This window comes from Coffea eugenioides, chromosome 5 (genome assembly GCF_003713205.1).
Source record: "Coffea eugenioides isolate CCC68of chromosome 5, Ceug_1.0, whole genome shotgun sequence".
NCBI classification, from domain to species: Eukaryota; Viridiplantae; Streptophyta; class Magnoliopsida; order Gentianales; family Rubiaceae; genus Coffea; species Coffea eugenioides.
Window position 1 is genome coordinate 20439695 of NC_040039.1, and position 21340 is coordinate 20461034.

The 21340-nt window shown below is 35.5% G+C and overlaps 1 protein-coding gene across 2 annotated transcripts; it reads right to left on the reverse strand.

Annotated features, from left to right (window-relative positions):
- Positions 1-5242: 5242 nt before the first annotated feature.
- On the reverse strand, positions 5243-16859 carry LOC113772322. 2 transcript variants are annotated; one of them, XM_027316915.1, is made up of 8 exons: positions 16293-16859; positions 12970-13173; positions 12279-12764; positions 11178-11288; positions 9854-10039; positions 6935-7165; positions 5693-5813; positions 5243-5606 (listed from the first exon to the last, which is right to left on the reverse strand). In XM_027316915.1, the coding sequence occupies exons 1-8, from the start codon at positions 16713-16715 to the stop codon at positions 5491-5493; spliced, it is 1878 nt and encodes a 625-aa protein (XP_027172716.1). In that variant the 5' UTR covers positions 16716-16859; the 3' UTR covers positions 5243-5490. The 2 variants fall into 2 exon arrangements, with proteins under 2 accessions (XP_027172716.1, XP_027172715.1); XM_027316914.1 differs by having other exon boundaries at positions 12279-12767.
- Between the last annotated feature and the right edge of the window lie 4481 nt (positions 16860-21340).

The window sequence follows — 21340 nt, forward strand, 5'->3', positions numbered from 1 at the left end:
AAAAGTAACTTTGGAACCAGTTCAAAAGTAAATAAGACAAGAAAACAGTTCAAAAGTAACTTTGGAAACAGTTCAAAAGTAAATAATGCAGGAAACAGTTCATAAATAACTTTAGAAATAGTTTGAGGTCACTCACCTCAATGGCTCAGAAATCATCCATCATATAACATTGCCTTGCTCAAACCCAAGTCTTAGATCACAAACTCAATGCAATCAAGTCCTTTCAAAGTTCGGACAGCACTTCCCCTGAATTTGCTTACTTTTCCAGCCATCATGGCTTCATTATATCCTCAGCCAGTCCCAAAGGTACACACACAACAACAAGTTCATCCAATAGCCATTCAGCAAGCTCCAAGTAGTACTAGTACAAGTCAAGCTAGGGAAAAGTCCGGAAATGAAAGTTTAGCTCAAAATCAGAAAAATAGTTTTGACGTCATTTTACGGTAATGGCACCAAAGGTACTACGATTGTCGGATGAAGGTACAAGACCCACCGTTTCGAAGCTAAGAGATAGGGGTACAATATTCCAGAAGGTCACTCAACCCAGTTTTGAGTACAAACAGGTCAAAAATGCAAGATACTACATCAACAACGTAAAACAGATTCACCAAAACGCATTCTAGCGGAAACATCATAACTCAGGCTCTACAAGTCCAAATCCAGAAATTCCAAAACCAGATGAAAGCTAAGAAACAGGGATACATTTCATCAGAAGGTCTAAACAACCAATTCGGAAGCAATTCCAGCCAAAAAACCAATTACAGTCGCAAATCCCAATTTCGGGTAAACCAGAACAGCAATAGTAATTTCGACTTTTGTCACTCTACGCTACTCCGATTGACCTGAAATTTTGTAGGCACCTTTAAAATGTCATTCCCTACAACTTTCATGTTTTAAGCAAAGGCCAATTCGGCCTCTATCTAGGACCTAAAATTTCGGACAGAATGAAGAACCAAGAACCCTAATTTTCCAGATTTCTTCCAAAACAGAATTTACTTGCAATCTTCCACTTTTTCCACCTTCTAGAATCATTAAACATCATTTCCAATCATCATACATAACCACATAATCATACTCATATTAAAACAGAAAAATCCCCAAAAATAATAAAAGTTCATCCATCCAACCACAACTCAAAATATAATCCATCAAACCATCTCTTTAGCCATCACAAGTCTCTAATTTAGCATAATCAAGAACAAAGAAAGGATGGCTAGACATGATACCTTCAAATATCAAGAAAGGTGATGACTTAGGGATTTTTCTTCCAAAACAACTCCACCAAGAGCTTCAATCTTCCTTAGCTAGCAAGTTTTATGGAGTGATTTGCAATTTAATCGGTTGGAACTCAAGATTTGGACAAGAAATTGAAGTGCAAGATGATGGATTTTCTCTCTCTTTTTCTCTCAAAATTTCGTCCAAGACAAGCTAAAAATGAGAGAAATTGGGTCCAAATTGGTTTTAGTAAAGTTAGAAAAGTCTTGGTCAAAAGTCAAGGTCCAATGGTTTTGTGACAAATGGTCCTTTAGGGTTTTAATCTTATCTTTTTGTCTCTCCAATACAAATATCTTAACACATTGTAAAATAATATCACTTAATACAAAATTCCAACAAGTTGTCAAAAATATAATGCATTTACCGCACTTGTGGGTCCCACGTCCAAAATACGCTTTTAATTTCTCAAAAACTAACCGATACTAGAAAAATCATTTTAAAACTATCTTTGCTCATAACTTTATCTGGGGAATTTTTCTAATCAAGAAAATGTAGAAAAGGCGGGCGTTTAAAAAAATAAACCCTAGAAAATTAGAAAATTTCCGGGTTCTCAAACTCATTTTTTTTCGGGGCGTCACAATATATTTATATATATCCTGGCATGTATGTCTATATATATATTTTTGTGAATGGGATAACTTTGTACAAGCTTGGATGAGTGATATTTTTGAAATATCATTGGACTCCACTGAGTATAATTCCGCTTCTCGAGACAGTAGTTTAATATGCCAATATCAATGGTGAAAAATTCTCTAATAATATCCTCATATTTAAATTTTAAATTTTTTTAATTTACATCTAAATTTCCTACTTTTTTTAAAATGTGTATACATACATACATTTTAAAAATATACATTTATACATATATATAGATATATGGATATGTATATCTTTATATAAATATATTGTGAATGGGATAACTTCGTAGAACCTCGGATGACGTTATCCGAAATATCATTGGACTACCCTGAGTATAATTTCATGTTTCGTGATAGCAGTTTAATATGTCAATAGCAAAAGTGAAGAATTCTCAAATATTACCCTCATATTTAAATTTTAAATCTTTCTTTCTTTCTCTAAATTTCTTACTTTTTTTTACAATGTGTATACATACATACATACATTTTCAAAATATATAACTATATATATACATATGTATGTCTATATATATATGGTAAATTCATATATACAATTAGACTTGCAAATGTCAACGCAAACTGCTATGCACTTGAACCTGGAATAATGGATAACTATGCAATAATGTATTTCTAAATTATAATAAATAGAATTTTGTTTTTCTTGTAGTTTTTGTGATTGTGATCAAATTAGGTATGACTATGCAAGTGTATTTTTTTTCAAATATCATTTTTACTTTTCAAATTTACAGTTTTATCCATGATTGTATAGCATTATGATGTAGTAGTAATACAAAAGAAATACCATGTAAATGATGATAGTTTTTTTCAAATGAACAAAGTAGTTTACAAATATTTCTATCTAGCGAGCAAAAGGGTAGCTAGGATATTTAAAAATCTTGCTACACAAACAACAAAAGTAAGGTAGGTGAGTGATATTTTTAAAACTTTAGAGGTGTAAGGCGAAATGAAAAGAAACCTCAGGGGAGGTTTACGATATTGACTTATTGAATACACTTCTTTATGCCAATTATACTCTTCATACTAATTATATTTTTAAACTAAATTACTAATTATACATATTTTTAAACTTCAAATTCAATTGCTATTAGCGAAATTATATTCATGTGTTTTTATACGAGTAGTATTTTTTTTATTTTGGATACTACTTTAATTAAAATTTAGTTTAAAGACATTCACTGGAGTTTGGACGCATCCAGAGAGCACCGATCGATGTATCTTCACGCGTAAATTGAAATAAATATGGAACTTAATTTTTTTTAAAAATAAATTACTACTCTATATCCGAAATTTACTTTTTGGAGAGTAAGTTTAGTTCATACTATTTTTCATAGTATTTTAAAATATATAAGTACAAAAAAATTTTAAATTATACCTATAATCATGTATTATACGAGTATATTATAAGTACTTACTAACTAAGGTACTAAATTTTAATCATTGATAAAACAACTTATCGTTATTTCAAATAAACTTCCTAATACCAGTTTGAGATAAGTTTTAAAGTAAAATAGTACATGTGTCCCATAAATCAGTAAATCTTGATTATTAATCAAATTTACCATGTTATTAGCAAGAATTACTATTTATGTCTAAAAACTTACTATTACTTGAATTAAACTTACTATTACTTGAAGTAAAATAGTACATACATTTGCTTGCCTTTTGTTTTGGCTAATTATAAAATTAGACATAATTGTAGAAACCTCCTATAGGTTTCTGCCATATTCATACAGCCTTCCCTAACGTTTGCAAAACTATACAAAACTCCAAAAGACTCTAAGGTTTATATTACAAATTAAGTCCAACGAAGTTTACTAACATTAAAAAAAATTACTTTACATGGGGGAGTGAAGCGAAAAAATGGGAGTGTAATAATATTCCTTAATTGTTTATTTCATAAATATCACTTATACATGTATGTGAGTTGAATTTGTTTAATAATAGAAATAATTTTGGTGTAATGGGCCATTTTTGTGCAGTTGGAGCATATATTTGCCTGAATAAAGCTATTTCTAAGATTTTGCGTGAATACCTAAATTATGTGTGCAGTTGGCGGATTTACCTTTAATATAATAATAATAGAATTACTATTTGTTATTTGTTAGCAAAGCACAACATTATTATCCTTTTCTTCTACATTCTCTGTTCATGCAGCACTTCCCCTTGACATTTCTCTACTTTTCATTGCTCTCTTCTTCACCATGCTAATCCAAATGGATATGCGATTTTATTAGTTTCAAATGGGTAACTGAATAAAACCAATTAAATAGTGGCTATTAAATGGATAGATTTCGATTGCCTATTTATAATTAATTCAATTAGACGTAAATTCAAATTCATTAGTAAGCAAATGAATTTGAATTCGTATACACAATAATTATATCAAAGTTTTTGCAAAGCCATATCTATCCAGTGTTTCCTATTCTTTAATTTTCATTTATTAAAAGTTTTGGAAACAAAATTGATTACAGTAAAACAAACTACCAACTATTTATTAAGCACTCGTGTGAAACTACTTTCAAGTACCTTTGTCCGCCTGACATTTAAACTAATTTTTTATCATAACTTTTTATTATTACCACACCCCATTCGGTGTATCATAACTAGTGCACATAATAATTGAAGTTTTTGCATCAAAATACACTATGTCTAACTTAATTGTTGGGGTTAAATGCAATAAAATCATGACTAACTATATACCTAGTTACAATTTACCCCCTAAACTATAGTAATACGCTTTTTCCTCCCTTGAATTATATGTTTGAACTTTGAACAACACTACCATTATTATCGAACAATTTTTTCCCTTTCTTTTAAACTATTCCTTTTTCCTCATTTTTCTTGCTTTCTCCCATTTCTTTGCCATTTTATTATCTTCTTTTTTCCCCTTCTCTCATTGAATTAGCCAATGTTCCTTGTCAATGCAAAAATACTTACAAGTAACTTCGTAAAAATACTTACGATGTTTTAATCCTAGACCCATTTTATTTACATCAATTCCATCGCACCCCTATACATTGCCACCTTCCACAATACGCCTCATGGTCGTTGGGCCCATCGACATTTTCAAACCGGCAGTGCCTATAATGGACACATCAACACTTGCTTTTTTGAAAATCTTTCCTTTATCCTCCGTACATGTGAACTGCCATGTGCTTGCTTCTATACGGTTCCTTTTACTTTTCCACATCTCTCTTTTATTTGTTGAATACACTTCAGAAATTATTCAGAAGGGCCAGTCAAACTAAGGTACGAATTAAAAGGAGTAAAGTCAAAACTGTCAAAAGAAAGGAAAAAAGCGGCAAAAGTGGCACAAGAAGACCGATTAGACCACTTCCTCCTGTTTTACTTGGATGAATTTCTTCAAACAGGAATGATGAAGATGTTATAAAAAAACTTTCCCAGACAAACTTGAAATTGCAAGGTCAAAAGAGCAAAACCATAATACCAATGAGGGAATGTCTAACCATCAATATACCAAAATTTTCCGCTCAACTTAATCCCAACGAAACAAACTACAAGCAAAATATACGGTCTGCTGTCCATCAACCAATCGTCAAATGCCTACTGGCCTAACCAATGCAAAATGTGGCTCAGGATTTGCCGACATTAGTAACTCCAATAGCACAACGTCACTAGGATGATGGATCTTCAAACCAGGTTCTAAAAAGCCTGCAACAAATACATGCCAAAATAAACAGCCACCTAGTAATAGGCAACATAAAAAATATCGAGTAGTACAAACTTTCAGCCTTTACCAGGAGAAAGATTTCTTCTGGCATACAACTCCTTTGTTAAGGGGTTTGATGCCCAGTGATTGACAGCCATACGGCTTCTTGGTTGGAATCCAACAACTTCCCCTTCAGTAGACAAAACAACCTACTTAACCAAAGACGTCAGTAAGAGAGAGCAACCAATGGTGCAGTGATGGCAAAGCTGCAGAAAGCTCATGAACAAATTCTTGATTACTATAGCTAACACCTTCCAACATTAAGTAAATTTTTTTAAATAAAAAGAACTAATAAACTACCATGCTCATATTGGAAGCCCATACAGCTGCAGTAGAAATCCTGCAACTGCATGCAATCCTAGAGAGTCAATATTTATATGTTAACTTGTGCTAAAAGCATATCCTAAAAGCTTCCTTGATAGTTTGATGTAAATGAAGACTTAAGGAACGAAAGAGTCCTATTATGCACGAGCTGTAATTTCATATGAGATGAGAGGCCCACTAGAGAAGGGGGTCAGGGGCCAGTTACGTAGCTAACAAGCAGCTTTGGATATTAACCATCATTTCAGTATAGCACACATCTAGTCAAAATATGCAAATATAACCGAGGTAAAAAAAAAAAAAACATTTCATGGTACCATAAACATAATAGATACAGTTTGAAAGAAAGTTTTTCTACCTTTCTACTACTAAAGCAGTTAAAGATTATAGAAAGTTTCTACTTGCATAGCACACGTAAGGAAATCTAACTTATAGTTCATGTCTGAGAAAAGTTCATTTTGAAGGCGAAAAAGCATCATTCGGTTGAACAGATTAAAAGAGCTTTGGAGGCTGCTTCAAAGTGTGGTAGCTTTGCAGGAAGTTCTTCTCAAACCCAGAAGCCCCAAATTTGACCATCATCCAGATAGTATTTCTAAACTGAACTACCTAACACAAAAGTTTTTATGCGCAGTTACAAAACACTTTTTTTGAACTTTTCTACAAGAAAAGCACTTCAATCCAGATAACCACACTCCCAAATTGCGCTCTTAGTATGGAGTTGAATATACATATGCAAATGAGAAATAAATAAATGCCTGGCCATAAATTTTTCTAGCTTGTAAGTCGCAGATTGTTGGTTTTCCTAGTGCAACGTTACATTCACATACCTCCTCCATAAATCTACTCATTTATTTAATTTTTTTCCCAGCTCATAACCATACCATTAATGGCCAAAATTGAGAAGAAGCTAAGTTTATAAGAAAATGCAAGATCTAGTTAACCAAAAAACCTGATAACTTGCAATATCTTGAACAGATCCTTTCATCTCTTCAATTCGTTCTCCTGGCAATGTCACTGTGGATAAAACATCTGACGTCTTGGAGTCAATTTCAACCATCCTCTTAAGGTACAATGGCAGCTCTCCAGTCCATGCACAATGACCAGCTTTTGTTATTATTTCTCCAGGCCAACCAAAAGAGTCCTTAAGTTTTCTGATTACTGCAATGCAGCAAGCTTCCAACTACAAAAAAGGAAATGCTGAATTAAACAATTAAAACACAAGAACCACAGATTCCAATGTTCCAGAAAGCCAAACGCAGCAATTTAAACATTAATAAGAAAATCTAACTGATAAATACTTTATCAAGCAATCACACATACAGTTTCCTGAAAAAGTCAAGCTTGTCAAAAGCCAATTGGCAGACTCTAATTTATCTAAATCAAGCAGATGCTAACTACAATCGTGCATAGCACTACAAGTTCTATCTTCCAAAGGTTTTCACATGGATTACAGAACGCAATATTTTTCTGAATAGTAATGACATAATCATAAAGGAAAATTTTATATAGGCATACATGCCATTCAACACCATAAATAGGAAATACAAAAACACAAGGAAAATGAAACATAAACCAAAGCATTGATTTAAATCCAGCTTCACTGTCTTCCACTTTTGTCTTCCGACAATGTTGCCAGAAAAAAAAAATCGGTAAATTTCACCGGAGCACTCCAAATTTCAAATGTTTCAAATAAGCACTTCATTTTTATTCCCCTCCTTATTTATTTCTTGCTTTTTTTCTTTTTTTCCCCCAACCTCGTTAAATTTTCAAACGAAGTCTTACTGCATAAATTAGTGCTAGTTTATCCTAACCACTCCCTAAGTTTTATAAAAATTACAGGGACACCATTAAATCGTTTAAAATCAACCTTGCACTAATCTTCTGATTTCAAGATTACCACTTTAAAGAAGACACATCAGGAAGCTCTGTAACATAATCATAAAGGTGATTTTCTAAAATAAAGTCCCTATACCAGCATTGAGATCGATGGTCCATGTAATGTACAGAACTACTTGCAGATATGACGGAATCTCAATAGCAAATCAGTATGTGTAAAACTGAATTAATGTTCATAAAGGGGCAAAGCAAAATGCATCTTAAGCTTGAAAGCTATAATCAAAATCTTTATGAAAGGAGTCAAGCAAAATTCATATCGAAGATAGTCACTTCCCCAATGTTCCCACCATCTTAGACCCTTATAAATCTATTAAATCATTATGTTAATATCATAGTTTGATCAGACTTAGTTAGACAAAGTTGCCTATGCATTAAGTAGTCTAAGATATTGCAAGTACATGGGCCCACCATGCAATTGAAGAGGTGGAGTAATTGACAGAATTGGATTTAAATTTCCATCTACGGAAATTGGAAATTGACTTTGGTTGGACTAAAAGGTTAACACATCAATTTGGGAGGAAAGGAGTAGTTCTAGTATGTCACACCACATAAACAGTATAATCTAACCAAGTCACATTAGATCTCCAATTGTAGTCCATATATGTCTCCCAACACCTTAAGTGGAGAATGGTATACTTTACCGGCATATCTCATCATAGGCCTCACCAGAAGAGCTGGTTCTATCAGTCCATTTATAAGTTTTATGCATTGTAGCAGCCTAATGCTGTCATGAGATGAACTGAGAATGAGGTGGATGCTGGAAAAGGCAGGAGATCCATCCCCTGAGGTAGGCTGTGAATAATGATAAGCGGAAAGAAAAAGGATGAAGAGGATTAATTTTTATTTGGTTCGTCTAATAAGTTAATCGCACAAAATTCTTGCATAAAAAATTCTTGCAGGATTGTGGAGAAAATTTCATTTGCTTACACCAATACATTAAAATACAAAATCTTTATTCATTAACTGCCAATTTTTCTTTCTAAGTTTTTCATTTGAACTAGCACAGCAAAGGTCAGCTATTGGTCCTTTCATGCTTGAATTTGGCAAAATAGATGTTCCCTGTATTTGGAAGAAATACTGAAACTTCAAAATTAGATGAAAATTTTATTTGTTTCACATAAGTTCTAAAATTCAGGTAGAGATGTACTTTTTCTTCTTGCAATTAGACTACTCAAGCCTCAGTCAATATCAACCAAGGATTCAATAAGCAAGATTGTAATCAGAGTCTTATCAGCACATGAAAATCAGTTCAACATATTGAAGATGTTTTGAATTAACATGTTTAAAAAGTAAATGAACTTAAGCAATCATTATCATCACGGTCATTCCGGGGTGGCAACCTCAACAACAAGCACATGTTTGTCAATATCAGAGACGAGACTGATTTGTAACTGTTGCGTAAAATTGAACTAATAAATTATCACAAAAAAATGACATAGCATGAGAACATCAGTCAAGAATAGTAGTTTAGAATTGCAAAATGCATATAAATTAATTCCAAATCTCTCTTAGATTATCTCCATGGCTTACAGAAATGGTATCTATTGAATCTACAAGAGATTTGCAGTTGAAGGAGCAGAATAACTTAAAATTCACAACAATGAAAATTATGCCAAAATCATAATCTACTAGTCCAGAGGAATAACCAAACTCTGGCATAACTAGCAAGAAATCAATTTGCATCAATTTGCCCTCCACACATACACGCACACACACACACCCAAATGTACATATATGCATATATTTATGCACTTAAGAAACATATCAGATTTCAATAAAATAAACCAGTAATATTTTCTGGATGGTGACACTCAAAATCAAATGTAACCTAAAAATAACTAATTTATACACAGAGAATTCAGCTGATACACAAGCTTCAGAATCCCAATGCCTCAAAACCCAGTAACAATCAGAGTAAAATAGACAGAACAAGAGCAACAAAAGCAGAAATAGTAGTGCATCTTGCACAAACCTGGGTAAGCCCCAAAGATTCGGGTTCAATACATCTAATGCAAGATGACTGAACTGAGTGATCTTTATGGTACTTCCTCCAGCGAGGCAGATTAGGCAGGTAAAGTTGACTTAGAATGCTTATCATAACAAGCAATAGGCCACCTGCGAGGGTGGCTGACAAAATTTTAAGCAAAGAACTGCCGCTCTGTAAAAAGAAAAGGTAGATAGCTCAATATCATCAATACACACAAAATAAATGAAAATTCATTATGCCTCGGTCCAATCCAACAGTCAAAGCATGACAATGGAAGAGAGGAAGAGAATGTTAGTAAGAGCCTGAAATTTTAATTCATATTAATTATATATGCCACTAGAATTAATCACTTATGAGAATTTATGCTTAAGCTTATGGATAATTAATTGCCAACAATAACTGGCAAAAAGTCCCCAGCAATACACCCAAATCTGCTAATTTATCAAGTGCATAACCACAAACTCCTCAGTAGCACCACGTGAAGCAAGCTCACAGCAAGCAGAGGCACAAACAGAGCTAGAGATAGCACCCAAAAAAAAAAAAGTATAACAGCTGAATCACTTTCCTCCCTCTTGCGTCTTTCATGCTTAGTTAAAGTTATATTGTCATCCAAGATTTATGTTCTTCAATTTACTAACTTATGAAATATTTCCTGGCAGATACTAACAATAAATCACAATAGCTCCAAAAAGCCATCCTACTTGAGTAGCTCAAGCAGAAAGCAGCTTGATTTAACATCTTATTTATCAGTTATATTTTCAAGTCAACACAAAAATCCTATCATGCTGAACTTTAGAAGATCATGCATATTCACCATTTTAAGGATACATTAATCTCTAAAAGATAATTTGTTTCTGAAGCAAATTTTCTTTTTTAGTCACTCTGTATCCAAGGTGATTTCATTGACTTTTTTTTTTCAATCCAGCTTGGTTGTTGTCCTTGAATACACAAATCTCTTACCCTCCCCGTTCCTTAGTCCTTAACATCTGTCCAGCCAATGAAGACACAAAAGTACAAAATTAGCAACTACGTACATAAGCGAAAAACAATACAAGCATGCCTATACTTGCAGTTTTTCATGTCCATTTCAGCAACAGCAAAATCAAATTAGGTCCTAACTGAGGTTGCTAATGAGAAGAATTGATTGGCTATAGTTACTGTCTTTTGAGCTACTTGAACAAGTCAACTGCCAAGAAATCTTAGCACTTCAGCTCATATTTCCAGTCCCTACACGGTAAAGTGCACCGTCTAATTGCCCGTCAAGCCTTGGACTTGAGCAATAAAAATTAAATCGAATAGCACCAAATACCTTATTTCTGGACAAGTTGGAAAGGTTCATCATTGCATCACACGACAATTGTTTAGCTGGCAAAGTGAAGTCATCTTGATAATAAATATCAAGAATGTCTGCCAAACAAACCTGCAAATTTAATCAATATAAAAAGAATTCCTTAGATTTCATGGTTCCTCGTAGACCATGATACTAATCACATAGCTTTGTGATAAGGCATATCTAGAGTGAAGGTGATTAAACCAGTAAAAGCTTATGTCACTCTTCTCACCCAAAAACATACAAAGAAGCCCTGTGCTACCTTTATGTAATCTCCACTAATAGTTGTATCTTTTTCAAATGAATGGCAAACATATGCAACATGTTCTGTCTATGGCTGTATATTGAAAAAAAAAAGGCTGAATTTCTTTTCCATATTCAGGGAAAAAAAAAAAGACTGAACGGCAGAAGCATTCCCAACTGTGATATTTCAGAGAATCAGTTAAAATTCTATTGTCCATGCTAAGAGAGAGAGACAGACACACATACAGAGATAGATAGATAGAGATAGAGAGAGAGAGAGAGAAGAAACCATTTACACCAGGAATTGATACTCTCAATTTCAAACTCCATCCCGCCTTTATCTGCACCTCCCCCCTCCCCCCAAACAAAACCCCAAAAAAAAGAAAAGAAAAAGAAAATTATGACAATTTGTATCTCAAAAGACAACTCTCAGGATAAGACCAAGCAGTCAAGCAACTCTAAATGTCATTAAATGAAAGACCAAAACTACCTCATAGGCATGCAACTGGACAACTGCAAGGACAGACATTACAGCTACTACAACATCTAAGATTTCAGGAAAGGTTAGAAGTGTATGATATCTTTCACACTGTTCATTGCAAAAATAAAAAATAAAAAATGAACTCATACCAACTTGCCATTTAGAATGATATGCAAGTTAAATCAGATGTATCTTCCAAGTGAGGGGCAAAACCTTAGAAATTTCCCATTCGACTGAACCATTAGTAACACAATAGGAGGCAATGACAGCCACAAAGTATTGGCCTTTCTTACCCTTTTGGTCAAGTATAATAGACATAAAATAGTTGGAAGTCCACAAAAATAGGAATAGTTTACCATTTGGCAATGAGTCAAGAGAATTTCCCAAATATTCGTGGTGAACAAATTCCCCCCTTCAATTTTCACATCTTTGAATTTGCCAGCATCTATTTGCAGCCGATATGAAGGTATATGTTCATTAAGCCCAGCAGTAAATTCAGGGCCATTAAACTTTTCCAATTCAGGGTCCGATGACAATGTCCACCAACTATATTTTGACTTAATTCCCATAGATTTCACCCTTCTTGAGCTAAACTTGTCCAGCAGAATTTTTGCATTGGCAGCTATCTCGTTATCAAGTAGCTTATGTAGAATAATGGATGAGTCTTTGGATACATATCTTTTAGGTTTGTGAAACCATTGAATAAACTTTGCAGATGCTCTACCAAATGATTGGCCCACTGTATGACTTTCAATACTTTCAAGTGCAGAAGAGCAAATAACTTCAGCAAGCACAGAAAGAATATGTTCTTCTGAAGAGCTGATGGTAAAAGTTGCAAGTACCTGCTGGTAGGAAAGTAAGAATTCAGTCCATCAGTGTCACGTGGCACCTGTTGGACAGACACAAAGAGAGAGCAGACCCATGCAAGAAGCAGATATCAGATGCATTAATTCGAAAGAACAAAGTAGTAGCTCAATTATTTCTTTTTCGGTTGTACACAGCAGGAAAAAGATTAAAAAAGAAAGAAAGGAAAAAGGTTAATCTGACCTCTCTCAGATTTCCAAAATCATCGATATTTCTTTCAGTTCCACATCTAAATGCCACAAGCTCAAAGCTCCAAAGCTGTTGCAGTACCACCTGTCTAAATGTCATGGCAAGTATGTTCTCCGACGTAGTGCTAGAAAGAATATCTTCACTAAGGGTAGCTTTGAGTTTCTTAGCCTTCTCTTTTACTTTGCTAGCAGGTAAAAACTACAATAACGATGGATTCAGCAAAAGTTCCATGAAAATAAAATGCTCAGTTTATCTGTATGGAAAACAATAAAGTCAAATAATTCAATAATGATGACAGAAATGCCAAATATTAGATTAAGTCTCATTTAATGACTAGAAAGAGAAGGTTTGAGCATAAAAGGAGGTAAAAGGTTGAAAACATCATAAATAAAGGAACAGGACAATGAAAAGTGAAACCTGTATAAGGGAGAAGTGTCTAAACTGATGTGAGACTGAGAAACCATGTTTACTCTTATGTCTTGTTCCATGCTTATGAAGGGAGAACACTAAAAAGGGATGCAGAAAAGAAAGCAACTAAAAATATACAACAAATTGCAAGAACCACGTCAAAACCATGTTTGAGCTATCCTTTCATAACACGGGATATGCTTATCAAGTTATCAAGTTATCCATGAATGCAGATCAATCTAAATACTGGAAAGTAGAACTCTATTATTGCAAGAGATTCATTTTATTCTTCTGTGACTTAATGATACATATTAGCGATGCATATTAGCAGTCTCATACAACCAAAACCATACCCCTCATAGCTAAAGCATATTCCAACTTTGTACTGTTCAATTTGTACAATTACATAGAAGCTTCTTATAGTAAAGGTTCAGCAAAAGTTGGGTTTACCCAAGTACCACAATAAATTTTATGAAGCTTAAATTTGGCAGTGCAGAAATACACGTGTTGCATGGACAGAATTATTTGGTCTATTTGTAATGAATGGAATAGTAGCATTTTAAAAGTTCAAAGTACCCTGACGCAGCACAAAAACTTGGTAGGCACAACAGCTTTGTAGGAAAGCTTAGATATTGAATGTCACCGAACTTATAATAGCAGCTTGGAATAGGATGGCAGAATATGCTTAAGAAGGTGAAAACTGATTGGTAATTCTAGGAATCACTCCTAGGAATCTTTAGGCCTCACACCTAAAGTTGGGATGCATCACACAGCCCTAAGGAAGACGTCAAGTCTGCTGGAAAATTTGATTAATGACCAAAAAACTGCCTTCTCTTTGTGGAGAAGTGGTTATTTATAGATACTAGAACAAAGCTAATTCCAATCCTAATTAGGACTCCTAACTAGAATAGAATTCTAGTAGAAAGCTCGAAAGCTAAGCTTTCTTGTTCCCCATAACAACTAAAATACTAATTACCAAAAATAATTACTAAACACAAAATTACCATAAACACAAAATTCCTGCAACTAATCCAAATTACTAAAATACCCCTACTGGTGAAAATTAGAAAACAAACTCCATAGAATTCAAACCAACTCCCAAGTTGGTTCCTTGTCGTCAAAAGCATGCCAAATCAATGCTTGGGCATTCGACACATCCTTCCCACGTCTCCTATAAACCTTAGTGGATTTTTGCCATTTATCTCTATCATACCCCCAAGACGTGCTATTTATTAAAGTTTTTCTTTCCTCTATTATCGGCAGCTGCATATGATTATTTGCAAGTATGTTAGTCATACATTTGCAAAGGGATTGAAAGGGGGCTCTAAGTTTGTATTCCTTTTACTTGTATCTCTACTTTCATCATTTAACATTCTTTTCTAACATAAAAATAATTCAAATAAAAAGTTCAAATTCCATCTCAACCACCATTCCCCTCAGATAAGAACAAAGAAAACTGAGCACCAGCAAGGGGAAACAAAATAAGTCTCTGAAGGGCATATCTCCCAAAAAAGGCTCTAGATGGATTATAAAAGCTCTATACTTCAGAAAGAAGAGCAGCATAAGATGTGATGTGCCTTTCACAGAATAAATGAATGCACAACTACTCTATAAGAATTTCAAAAAAGAAATGGTCATGATTGGATTGCCAAGAACCTCTATGTGACAATGAAGACCACCAGAAAATATCATGCATCTCATTGTCTTCATCAAGATAGTTAAAGACACATGCCACGCTGGCATTAACAATAAATTGCTCGTCCATAGCTATTAGCATTTGATCTATAACATTATCAAAGTATGTGTCATTTAGCACAATCTTCTCCAAATATGTTAAATCCTCTAGGTACCTCGTAACTCAAAGGAGACACAACATCAATTAAAGCTATATATATATTTGTTGCATAAATTGTCAAGAAGATAATTTGCACACATATTTGTCCTCACATCTCTGATACATATATATATATATATATATATATATATATATATATATACAAGCTCCTACAAATATAACCTTACATAACTCAGAAACATGTTTATGTTGGCTAAAATTTAAGAAGATATTACACCAAAAGCATTGATGATTCATGTAAAATAATGCATCAAATTAACTTTCTCCGGGTCCCCAACCTCATAGCACCCAGCTGGACCCACAATTTTCTGAAATTTGCACTACAACATTTAAATGCATATATCTATGTACATTTACAGAAATTTGCATACTCTAATGCAGCAAAAAACGGTGCATGTTCATTACATGGTACCACATGTTCATATTTACTTCCCTTCGTAAACTCTACATTACAAGTTACAATTATGTTTTCTAGGACGAATCCAAATAATAATCACAATAAGTCGAACTAAAAGCCAAAGTGACTACCTCAAATTCTATTTATGTTGCCAAAACCATTCAAAAGCACCTTTTAGGGGGGCGCAAATAAAAATGAGAGTAGTTCTTAGCTTTTAGCCAAAGGCTCTTAGTCATTTAAGGGACTACTAGTGAAAGCCGCATGTTTAGCAGCCTAATTAGCTAAGTGTAAAGGCTTAATTTTGGGATATTTATTGTGAAGGGCATCTAAACCAACTTTTGTAGTAATTCTGTAAAAAATTTACCATCCAATCTACACAGAAAATGTATCCCCTCCATCCAATTTTAGTTGTCATGGCCCAAAGTTGTCCTTCACTTTATACTTGTCATGATCAACTTTAAACAGTCTCAATATATTTGATTGCCCCTCAATTCAAATTTCAATATTCTTAGCTAATTTTCGAGTTTTAACCTTTGTCAACGTTTATTTATTGTTCTCAAATACTATGAAATCAAATACAGGTTTTCAGTTGAGGCATACAAACAAACAAATTATGGCAAATAATAAAATGGGCCAGAATGTAATATTGCTGCTCACCAGCCTAGTGGAAAGAGTGCTGCAGTCATCAGGCCGTCCTGGGAAGACGGTCTCTATGACCATGGTTGGTAAGCCGGCGATAATGTGTTCGTTGGCTGCTCGGCCGCCATCAGCAGCGGCAGCAGTGACGGCTTGCTGGAAGTCAACAGCGCCAACGAGGGTAAGCCGCGCCGAGTCGTTCTCGAATGTTCTGACTCCAGGGAGCTGCTCCTCATTCGACTCAGCCACGGCTTGGAGAAGCTTCTGCTGCCGGCGGTCGTGGTCGTTAGTTAAGGGTACATGTTCAGACGGTTGTGATTTTGGAGGCAAGCAGTGATGACGTGTAATCTTGCGTTGTTTGAGGGGCAATTCTGGAAAATGGATTGCAGGATGGTATGAAGGGTTGGCGAAGAGATGGCTGGTGTGTGTAATGGTGAACGCCATTTGTGAGAATTTTTCAGCTCTCTCGGGCGGAGGGACTTTCAAGGTATGCTAAAATTCCGGAGATATTTTCTCGCTTAAAGTATCTAAGAATTATCAACTGAGTCCTAAACTTTAGGGTTAAATATCAAAAGTCTCCTGTGGTTTGTGACTCAACGAACGCTCAACTTACCTGTCAGGAATAGGGACTCAATTGCAATTGGACTAGAAGTTGGAGGGGCATTAGTGTAAATTGGCGTTGGAGCCAAAATTATTAAAAGTTAGTTGTAACCATCTGCTGAAGTAGTTAGTTAATCGTTTCCATTTCTGTACCAGCAAGATTCTGATTCATCATTGGGGGGGTATAAATCGAAACCAGTGTAATGAATTTGGACACAAGACAAATATTACCATTGATTCTTTCTCAATTCTTCCTCTTTCCCTCTCTCTCTCTCTCTCTCTCTCTCTCTCTCTCTCTCTTTCTCCCTCTCTGCTCTGCCTTTCCCTCTCATTTCTTCTTTTGTTCATTCAAACCCTTCCCACGCCTACTGATCTCAACTTTTTCTTCATTCTATTGCTGAGAGCCTGACAAATTGGTATCAGAGCTGACCGATCCTTGGCCAGCTCCTGAAATCCAAATGGCAGAAAGTACTCGATTCAAAACACTGGAGGATCATCTCAAGAAGCAAGAACAGAAGTTGCAGGAAGTAATAGATGATGTCAGAAGTATTCAGCAGCAAATGAAAGAGGAAATGATAGGAAGAGATCAACGTATGGATTCAATTGTGATTGGAATGGAGCAGAAGTTCGAAGCACTCAGTTCGATGATGCAGACGTTGCTGATCAAGGAAAAGAGTACAGGTGATGAGGTTAAGATGGGGAGAGATCGAACACCCTTACTGCCAACACCACCTAGTCATCAGAGATTAGATCTGGAAGCAGATACTGAGGCGAAGGATTGTGAATTTTTGGGTAAGATCTCTGGCCACTCCCTTCCTAAGCTTGAATTGCACATGTTCAGTGGAGAGAATCCACGTGAGTGGATCAGGAAATGCAACAAATATTTCATGTTGCATAGAATCCAGGAAGACCATAAGCTACTGGTAGTGGAGATGTTTTTGGAAGGGAAGGCTGATATGTGATTTCAGGGAGTCAAGTTGGAGAAACAGAGGTTGTCATGGAGAGAATTTGAGGAACTGCTTTGTCAGAGGTTCAAGGGGACCTGTTGTAGGGACATTGTGGAGGAATTCAACAAATTGCAGCAGACTGGTACAGTGGAGGCCTATCAGGAGAAGTTTGAAGAACTGAAGACACTGATGCTGATCCAAAACCCCAACCTGAGTGAAGAATACTTCATTTCCAACTTTACCAGTGGCCTCAGGGAAGAAATTAAACCTATGGTGCGAATGCTCAGACCAAACACCCTCTCTGGAGTCGTAGAGATAGCCCATCTGCAAGAGCAGACCCTTAAATTGCAAGGGAGGACAGTGAAGGAGGGTAACAAGGTAATGGCTGAACCAAGGTATGGAATGTACAGACATCCTACAGCTATGAATGGTGGAGTCAGCACTTATAAATTACCTCAGACCAACGCACCAAAACCAGAGACTAAGAAACCTAAATTTAAGAGGTTATCCCCACAGGAAGTGCAGTATAGAAGGAACAATGGCTTGTGCTTTAAGTGTGGAGAAAAGTTTGGAGTTGGACATCAATGTAGGATGAAACACTTGAATTTCATGTTGTGTGAAGAAGAGGAGGATACAGAATTCCAAGATGCATTAGGGGAGCAGGATGAATTGACTGGAAATCCAGGGGAATCAGTAGAGGTATCTCTCAATGCACTCTCAGATTCTCTCAGGCGAAACACAATCCTATTGCAAGGGCAATTAGCAGGGAGAAATGTAAAAATCTTGGTAGATACTGGGAGCAGTGACAGTTACATCCACAACAGACTTGTATCTGCACTAAAAATTCCATTTGAGCATGTTAAACCATTCACAGTCACCATGGGAGATGGGAGTTTGGTGACCAGTGGGGCTCAGTGCCCACAAGTCTTATGGAATATCCAGAATTATAGGTTCAGTTTTTGTGACGCCCCCACTTCTCCCTAAGGCGAACCAAAGGGTATCCGCGGGACGCCTGCCCAGCTCTCGCCGGGACTCACTACAATCGATCATTCAAAAGCTCGAAATACTTTAAGTAACCTCAATACATAATTAAAGTACTTCGAATATCTCACACTTACAATTATGCAGCTGTCAAGCTTAAATACAACCCAATGGAAAAGGGGTACTATAGCCATCCGTTATAATATAACTTAAAGTCTTCAAAAGAAAACAATCTAGTACTACTCACGAGCACCCTTGGTCTCGAACCCTGTAAAAGAAATCCACAACGTGGTATGAGCTACACAGCCCAGTGAGGTTCCAAGACACTCTAACAGTTCAAATAAATCAAATAAGTTGGGCATATCATACGCATGGTTCAAGGTTACACAATGGCATGTTATCATGAGGCAATAATCATTGTACAGGTAATTTGAGCATATCATAGGTATGGCACGTTTTCATAAAACGGTTATCATTATGTAAAATAAACACACATTGAAGGATACGGTGTTCCAGTGGAACTCTGTCGGTCATCTGCACCTTATGACTTCCGGATCCCCTCGGTTTGACTGGCCATCACCTTATCCCTCCAGTGGTAATACTCGAGTATACCGAAACGGTTGTCCAGGGTTCCAACCTACCCGACCGAGCCCAGTCCTGGCTCGAGTAGGTCAGTAACCGAGGCAGGGCCCAAGTTCAGCTTAGAGCTTACAACATGCACAAGTAATCAAGTAATTCGGCAAAAGGTAAAATTCATCATTTGAGTAGGTCGAGTGAGGTAAAGTACACACTCGCCTAACAATGATGGACAACTTCATATAACATGCGATTCATGATAATCAAGTGATCAAGTAAGTTGGTGATCACGTAAGCAGATAATCAAGTAAGCAAGTAGCCGAATGGATTAGAAAACGGTAAGTAAACACGGTAAACGGTAAACGGTGGTAATTACGGTTAATTGGCAGACATATGTCATTTTAATAGGCCACCATTGGCCGATTTTCACTTTTTCCACATAAGGGTCGAGGAGATTCACTCCAACCGACTTATGCTGTCATAGCATAATTAATCATTTAAACACATCATGTAGATATGCTCTCCAAACATTTCATATCTAGTATTTCAAGTAATCACATAAATATGCTCTTTAAGCATTTCATATCGAATAGTTCAAATATACATATTTCAGGTATTTCATGTCGAGTAATTCAAGTATACCTTATTCAGATATGCATGAGTGTGGTAAATACTTAACATATAGCACTTAACACTTAATAATCATGGGTTATGCATGTCATAGACTTATTCCAATTACGTATTCCTATATGGAACACTCACCTATAGCAACAAGAGAGTAATACTCAAACAAGTGTCTAGGCGTCCACTTCGAGTTCTTCTTGAAGGTCCCCTTGAGCGCCTGAGCAAATAACCATTAACTATTATACACTATCACTTAGAACTCCTATTTATCAAAGAAGGTTGTACAATCTAAAGGGAATTCATGAATTGGGCCTTAATTATTAATAATCGAGGCTCAAGAGTAAAGTTTTAAAGTCTAAAGAAAGAGACTAACATTTTTCATGAAATCGAGTTCAAAATGTTCAATCGGTATCGAGAAAAGAAGGCAAGTTTCCAAAATCTCATTTCTAAGAAATTGTCAAATTTTAGCTTTGGGTGTCAATTCTAGAAAAATCGTATCTTGCACTACGTAGGTCCAAAATTGGAAAGCTTGATACCATTGGAAACTACATTCCGAGTACTACAAGTTTCTAGAAGACACTTTTCCATGATTCGAAATGGAAGGTATTCAAAAGTTGGATCAAAGTTACTGCTGTAGAATACTAAGACAGTTTCAAGGTTGGTTTTTGGCCAATTTTGGAAATTCAGTAAAATTCACTTGTTTTGAACTAACCTTTGAAATTTGGAAATCAAATAGTGTTGCAATCCAAGAGTATAACAAAACAAGCGGATTGAGAAACGGAGTTTCGAGCACCAAGATATAGTAGCCCCAAGTTGAGGAAGATTCAAGACTGAAGAAGAATTTCCAGTTTTGAACCTCCAACACTAGAAATTTAATTGGGTATCGAAACGAACTTGGATTGGTACCAAAATTGGCAGTATTTTACTCCCATATGAAAGGTACCACTCTATCAAATTTCAGGGAAAAATACTTTCGGTAAGATAGTTAATTAGTCAACCAAATTCAGGAAAATTATAAGGCAATCTGCCTTGAGACTTTCATTACCCAATTCAAAACGTCTAATCAAGCAAACTATACAATCATGGTTCATTTGTGAAATAAAGGCCTAAGAAACATCCATAATGCCTTTGGTAAGTGTTTAGTATCAAGAACATCAATTAACAAGTTCACTCCAATATCTTGTTCCAAACCAGTCCAACATTAGGGTTTTTCCAAAACAGAGCAGTCCACTTGTTTCAGTCACAACTCAGTCAATTTAACTCGAAATAGAGCATGGCTTACGCCGTTGGAAAATACGTTCATAGGGGTAAAATATCACAGAAGAAATCATTTCCAAATTC

Excerpts from the sequence above, each read along its gene's own strand:
- LOC113772322 (XM_027316914.1), bottom strand. The coding sequence starts at position 16,715 with ATGGCGTTCACCATTACACACACCAGCCATCTCTTCGCCAACCCTTCA. Across the intron at positions 13,174-16,292 it reads GCACTCTTTCCACTAGGCTG|TTTTTACCTGCTAGCAAAGT; the intron begins GTGAGCAGCAAT and ends TCGTTATTGTAG. Across the intron at positions 7,166-9,853 it reads AATCTTTGGGGCTTACCCAG|TTGGAAGCTTGCTGCATTGC; the intron begins GTTTGTGCAAGA and ends CCTTTTTTGTAG.